We start from the raw sequence: 7,261 nt of genomic DNA on the forward strand, positions 1-7,261 counted from the left end.
CAGTCCCCCGTCTGTGTGCGAGGTGACGGCTGTCACACAGCTCAACGTTTCCTCTGAGTCAGCAAAAGCAGCAGGAGGAGCAGAGTGATGGAGAGGCTGGAGAGGAGAGAAAGAGAGAAAGGAGGGAGCAGGAGAAGAGATATTAGGAGAAAATTAAGATTTCAACTCAAAGCTGARCGTTCAGCCCATAAAGAGACTCAGCAAATTATTTAATTTGGAGAGTTAAAGTGCAGAGATGAGAAAGATGCATGCACTCATATCAGCCAAAAACATTCATCTTTCTCATCGCTCCATGGGCGATAAGTGGAAACTGACTGATTTTAAACTAAGAAATGGCAGCTTTTTTTAAATTTGAAGCAATCAGCTATAAGACATTATTAAAGTGGTTGGCATATGATGCATTCAAAAATATTAACTGGAAATTATGTTTCATCAAATTAAAAGTGTAGAAGCTTGCACAGCAAGTAAACAAAAAGAGCGATTTGTATACATCAGGAGCAGACTGAAGATCATCTCTAAATCCACAGATTTCCTCAGACTGAGACGTTTTTACTGACTGTTTTAACTTACCGAGTTTGGTTTTACTGGGGATTTACTTGATTGCTGGTCCGAACGTGGATGCCACATACATTACTTCTGATTGAACGGAGTTAGGTTAAATATTTCATTTTTAACAGTTTGTTTTAATGTGAAGTAGCCYATTTACTGTGAYTTCAATCATGATAAAAACACATTTCAGTTTGGCAGGGTGACAAAGGCTGACGGCACTCACACATATCTTAAGAGTGGATATTTACAAACATAAAACGGCAGATAAATCAGTATCAACAACAATCTAGCCTCAAACTGCCAATAATTATTAATGATGATGAACTTCTGACTAAAAAAAGCCACATCACAGCTTTAACCAGCGAAGCAACGCAAGATATAGCTGCTGTAGCGGATCACTGACCTGTACCCACCCAGTGGTCTCAGCACATCACGTATAGAGACACACACACACACACACACACACACACACACACACACACACACACACACACACACACATACCCATCATTTCCCAATCACACACTCCTTCACGGCGGTTTAAGATCCGTGTTTGAAGTGAGCCACAAGCCGCCGGGTCTGACGGCGGAGTCACATCAGCACCAACCCGGGCTGGCACTCGTCTCAAGCTGCGCTGTGCGCCATCCAGCGCCAACAAACAGCTTCATTTAGCTCTGGCACAGGCACGAGAGCGAGTGTGTGCGTGCGTGCGTCCCACGCCACGCGCGGACCACTAAGGTGTCATACAAAGTTACCCCCGTGGAACACGTGTTCACTGGTTCAGAGGAAGCAGGCGGGCAGAGAGTAATGAACCAGCGGGGCTTCCAACATCGATCACCGACTTTCGAGGTGCGCGGAGGCCGGTAAATAAGCGGCCGGAACCGCGACAGAGGAGTGGGCGCTTTTTGTATGGTCCCGTCCTTCACACACACAAACACACACACTTGCATATCTGAAAATCATGGCCATGTTGCAGGAGCATCTGCTGCCCCAACATCCTGCAGTCTGCGGCGGGGCGGCAGAGTCAGCGCGGCCCGCGGAGAGAAGCTCCATCACCGGCTATACGAGTACAGCCGCAGCCTCTGAAAAACTAAAATGAAACGAAAAAATGTGTAGAAAAAAAAGGAAGACTAAAAAAAAAAAATCTTTGAATAATAATAAAAATAATAATAATAATAGCTTTTTATGCGCGGAATTTTTGTTATTCATATTTTTATTAATATCCTTCCTTTCAACAATCGTTTAAAAATATATTTAAATAAAAATGCAATCCGCTGTGATATAAAACTGTCCAGAACGAATGTTTTAAGTTGCGCTTACAGCTGCAAATGACATTTATTTTCTGTTCATGAGAAGTAAATATTTGAAAATGTTCAATTTTTCGTTTCGTTTAATTGTTTCGAAACCAAATAGTTTCGATGTCGCTCMTTGCCTTAAAAAGTCCCCTCCGTCAGCAGGAGGGGTTCAGAAACKTAACATTTCGTAAGTTTCAGAAATATGAATTTCTGAAACTTCAACTCATTTAAGTGCCACTTGTGTAATTGTTTTTCAGTTAGTTTAGATCTTTGGACAAAACATTTCGCTGTAACAACGACAGACAGCAGCCGCGCCACAGATTTGGGACAGAACTTTTTATTAAACATTACGAAAACATGAGTTTCTCAACAAACTTTTTTCCACTTTGCAGATTTTTCCACTTGTTGACACGTCAGGACAGGTCCGTCAGATAAGTATAGAAATCATATGTACAGATATACACCCACAGCACTGTGCAGAAGTCTGAGTCTAGAGACAGATCAAATCACCATTAATCAAATTCTACTCATTTAATATTTTATTTTTATTTTTTAATTGGCCGAGATTTTTGGCGGGAACATGAATCCTCGGTTTCGTTTTTTTCCACAAACACCAGAGCGCTTCTGCACAATATTGCACATATATCTTAGGCAGCAGATAACACACGAACTTCTTCTGTTGACAGAGTAATGATCAGCTGTGTACCACCAAGCAAAAAAAAAAAAAAAAGTCCCGTTTTTTCCTAACAATCAAGCATCCTCCCCTTCAGCTCGCTTTAAGACGTCGGGGCTGCAGGGGGAAACCCCACAGGCCCCCTCCCCCCCGCAACATTTTTCATTATTTACCATAAAAATAAAAAAGAGAGAAAATAAATCATTAAGTCTTTTTAATCTTCAGATTGGTGCATAGAGTTTTAGCAGCAGTCCTTTTCCATCCTTTAAATCAAATTTACATCCAGGTTAAAAACAGAAACATTTCTCCAGTTTGCTCTTTAGTGCAGGTTCAACATGTTCAGCAAGAGGAGGAGGATACCACAGACAATTTGCATGCTGTAACATACAAACATTTTTGGATTAAGACATTTCGAAGAATCCAAGCAACAAAAGCCTTAAAAAGAGAGAAGGTAAATTAACACAGATCACTGCTTGTTTTTTTTTTTTTTGTTTGTTTGTTTGTTTGTTTGTTTTGTTTGTTTTTTCTCTACACATTATGTACAGGTGGAAATAAATACAGTCTAAAATCTGGCTCAGGTAATCTCTTTTTTTGTCGTTTTTCTTTTCTTTTTTAAAACAATAGAAAAAACTGATTGAAAACAGCAGGTAAAGACGCATCCATGTGTTTCGCAGTGAAGCAGATTGTTTTTGCATTTCAGTCCGCAGTTCTTTGCACCTCTCATGGGGGGGGGGGGTTTCTGCATACCCAGGCCTTACTGATGGCTGAGGAGTGGAAGGATGGCTGGGGAGAACCCATGGGTCATGCTTTCCATACATATGTGGATGGGGTTTTGGCCGGAGGTTACCATACATGTCCTGCATGCAGGGTTGCAAAAGGATGAGAGATGGGGGTGGAGGGGGGAGAGAAACTATTACACTTGCATTACTGAGAGTCTCTGCACCACAGCGCATTCTCCTCCTGCAGTCTGTGCTGCTGCTGCTTCTGCCTGGTTCTAACACAAACCCGGCGCTCTCTCTGGATTAAGACAGTCATTAGTTCATAAGACTTCTGACAGGAGAGGAGTCTGCAGCCTGAAAGTGATCCCATGTGCCGACCTGACTTGTTTGTTGTGGACTTACAGAAGTTTAACATCTTTAAGACTCACAGACGTGACGCTTGTGCGCACCTAACCTTTATTTGTTAAGAAGATGAGATTTAAAGTCTTTGTTGTTGTTGTTGTTGAGGAATAACTGTAAACACAAATCAGAAAAGATCGATTAGAGTCAGAAGAGTGTGGAGGTGAGCGCGGTAATGTCTCTCTCACATGAAGAACTCGTTGCTGGCCTGTTTCCCGGACGGATCTCTCGTGTTCGCGGGCCCGCCGGAGTTGTAGGTCCGGCTGGCCAGCTTCTCGTACTTCTCCTTGTACAGATCCCGCTCCTTGACAAGGCGCGCCACGTCCTGCTTCAGCTGCTCCACCTGGCTCTGCAGGGTGCACTTCTCCGTCTCCAGCATGTGCCGCTGCTGGACGCGCTTGAAGCGGCAGGACTGCGCGTAGCCGCGGTTCTTCAGGGTGCGCCGCTTCTGCTTCAGGCGGATCACCTCCTCCTTGCTGAAGCCCCGCAGCTGCCGGTTCAGCTCCCGCACCGTCATGCTCACCAGCTGCTCGTCCGAGAAGCGGTCCTCCAAGCGGGTGTGGTGGCCGTGGTGGTGGTGATGGTGGTGGTGGTGGGCCTGATGGTGGTGCACAGCCGAGGCCGCGGACAGGTCCTCTCCGACGTACTGCTGCCCGCGGAAGCCATCGTAGGCCTGGTGGTGATGGTGGTGATGGTGCGCGTTGCCGATCAGGGCCTCGACCGCGTCCTCCGGGGTCAGGTTGAGCGCCTCCGGGTTGATGTGATGCTGGTAGCTGGGGATCCAGTACAGGTCCTCCAGCTGAGGCTTGCCCGCGTTGCTGTGATTGTTGTTGCCGCTGCTGTTGTTGCTGTTGCTGCTGACGTTGACGCCGCCGGGGAGGCCCTGGTTGGGCTGCGCGCCCGGACTCGGGGCGCAGAAGCTGGGCGAGGAAGGCACGGAGGAGCAGGGTGTGCTGATCGGGGTGGAGGACAGTGAGCCGGACGGCAGGCGGTGACAGAAGCGGTCGGCCTCCAGCGGCTCCTTTTTCACCTCGAACTTCATCAGGTCGAAGTCGTTGACGTACTCGATGGCCAGAGGGCTGTTAGGCAGCTCTGCGCTCATGGCGAGGTCGGTGGCCATGTCAGTCCATGCGACGACTCCCGGCCTCACAGCCAAACCGACAGCGGGCAAATTGCAGAGGGAATTAAAAGCCTGTATGGTGTATATATAGGTACACGCACACGCCTGGTGCGTGGAACTGCTGCAGGCCCGCTGGGTGGGAGGAGAAACTTCTTAAGGCTGCTAGTTCCACAGGCCACTTCTATATATAGCGGAGTGAATATACGTCTGCATGTAAATGAACTTGTACACCTGCCAGTTCGCCTCCGCTCGCAGCTCTTGTTGACAACTTATCCCAGGTCAGATGAAGGCTTTAATAGCAGGAGCCTCCGGAGCGGCTGAAACTGGAGCCCGCTGAATTTGGAGACACCAGCTTGTGTTGTCCTCGCTTCACCTCTGCAGAGTGCTCCCCCCCCACCCCCTGATTTATTGCCCTCTGTTGTTCTGTTTTTGTTAGTCAGAATTAGTTTCCAACCATCGGCCGTCTCCTCCTGCAGTCCTAGTCACCGCAGCATGGCCCAGCTTCAAAAGTTTCGCACTCGGTCACATCGAGCGGTGGGCGGGCGTGCGTAAAAGTGTGTCAACAGTCCCAGGAATCCAAACTCTGCTCTGCAGGCACGCCTGTTCTCAAAGTTCACAAAAGTCTGAGATGAAGCATGAAAGTTGGAGGTCTTACTTGGAGACAGAAGATGCTCCTTGTTGATGTCCTCAGTCCATATTTCTACTTGAAGCTGGCATCGTCCCCCTCGCCGGGTCGCGCTCCTGACCTTAACGTGTTGATTGTGTGTAAAATTGTGCGCAAGAGGTGAGAAATTCCACTTTGCTTTGTTTCTAATTGCCTTCTAAATGCACCCCAAAGCTTCCCAGTGAGAACCACGCAGTATCAGCGAGGCGCTGGGAGGCAGCCTCTTATAAACGGTGCGTCCCGCCCGCCCCTCACTGCCGACCCTCCCACACGGAGAGGCGACAGGCCAATGGGAGGACACCGCTGGCGCGTGGTTTAACTGAAGCCGCTTGCTCCGTCCGAGGATAGCCGAACGAAACCGAAGAAGGCGAGAGAAGCGGAGCGCGCATGCATGCATGCATGCAGGGAAAACAGGTGCAGCAGATCCCCCCCTCTAGTGACCGAGCAGGCGCTACTGCACGGTGGAGCGCGGGCCAGACAGACAGCAGGGAGAACCTCTGGAAGAAAAATAACTTCACTCTGAACAAAAAAGCATTTTAGGCGCAGTAAAACAGAGCATTGGATAAATAGAGGCTAAATCAGCATTCAGTACAAAAGTAAACGTAAATTAGTGAATTTATGCACACCTGGATGAGTAAAGTTACTGAGCTCAGAAAAGTTGAACTTTGAGATTTGGAGGAAATGTGAAAATAAATTGTATAAATACTTAAAACCTTTGAAATTACAATCTTGGGCTTTAGTATTGATGTGTTGTGGTATTATGCAAATTGGAAATATGTTAATTTGCTTCGTGATTGTGGATGCATTTACTGATGATACATTACCAGAATAAAACAATGGCTTTGGACTTCGTGGGAACTTCACATTGAACCTGAAGCAACTTGGATTTTGTGTTTTTTCTTGTTTTTGTTCACTCTTCCTCTAGACTTTAGATCGCAGAGTCCTATTTCTAATTACCATTGAAAATATGATTAGAATGTTTCTGGTCAAAGGATATTGTAACAAGAACTAACTGATGTAGTGAATGTCACAGATTTGAGGCACTAACTCGGCACATATCCACACTTTTTCCTTCCACTCGACTTTCTAGTAATATACTTGGGTACAGTAGTCTATGACCAGTGAGCTTGCCAAGCAATAGCATTTTGTGTCTTGTCATCCTTCTGGAAAATGTAAATGATGCTGATTCAGCAATCTTCCCCATAGCGTAGGAAAAAAAACATTTATTTTAGAAAATATTTTTAATGGTCTTTATATTCAGATTTTATAACAAACTAGATTTTGGGTCAGTCAGTGAAACTATATGATTTACACGTAAATAAACKGACTTTTCAATTATATTTTAATTTACTGCGACATTATCCCTAATCTTTATTAGATCGGAAGTGCGTCAAAATGCACATATAGACCAATGTCTGGTGATGTTAGTTTTGGTTATTTTATTATTCAGATAATAAACTGTCACATTTTGCAGCATAGGCTAGTTGATCTTCAGATTACCGATCAAAACTGGATGAAGAAAAAAATATTAKTAGATTTGTGCATCTCAAAGGTAAACTTCCCAATTTTAAAGCAGTGATCTATAGAGTATTCCCACTTTTGTTCTCTAGCTGTATAAACCGTTGCTTTTTATATCCACTTATCTCCTTTAGGGCCTCTGATACCACAAACCAGCAAATCTATCAATCACTGATCGATCTGCGGCCCTCTGCCAGAGGAATAAAAAAAATCAATCTGCATTTCCGCAAGTCTGCGTGGAGCCGTGGCTGCGCGTGGGTTAAGTATGATTGGACAGTCCCAGCAGGTTTTCATTCCCAATTAACCACAGATCGCATCCCCCCC

At 45.7% G+C, this 7,261-nt stretch overlaps 1 protein-coding gene across 1 annotated transcript; it reads right to left on the reverse strand.

Annotated features, from left to right (window-relative positions):
* Positions 1-2,165: 2,165 nt before the first annotated feature.
* Positions 2,166-5,599, reverse strand: mafaa (MAF bZIP transcription factor Aa). The gene is made up of 2 exons (XM_008406746.2): positions 3,824-5,599; positions 2,166-3,749 (listed from the first exon to the last, which is right to left on the reverse strand). Exons 1-2 carry the CDS (start codon positions 4,753-4,755, stop codon positions 3,686-3,688), a joined length of 996 nt encoding a protein of 331 aa, XP_008404968.1. The 5' UTR covers positions 4,756-5,599; the 3' UTR covers positions 2,166-3,685.
* Positions 5,600-7,261: the final 1,662 nt, after the last annotated feature.

Source organism: Poecilia reticulata, linkage group LG4 (genome assembly GCF_000633615.1).
Source record: "Poecilia reticulata strain Guanapo linkage group LG4, Guppy_female_1.0+MT, whole genome shotgun sequence".
Taxonomy (NCBI): Eukaryota; Metazoa; Chordata; class Actinopteri; order Cyprinodontiformes; family Poeciliidae; genus Poecilia; species Poecilia reticulata.

Excerpts from the sequence above, each read along its gene's own strand:
- mafaa (XM_008406746.2), bottom strand. The coding sequence starts at position 4,755 with ATGGCCACCGACCTCGCCATGAGCGCAGAGCTGCCTAACAGCCCTCTG. Across the intron at positions 3,750-3,823 it reads GCCAGCAACGAGTTCTTCAT|TTATTCCTCAACAACAACAA; the intron begins GTGAGAGAGACA and ends TTGTGTTTACAG.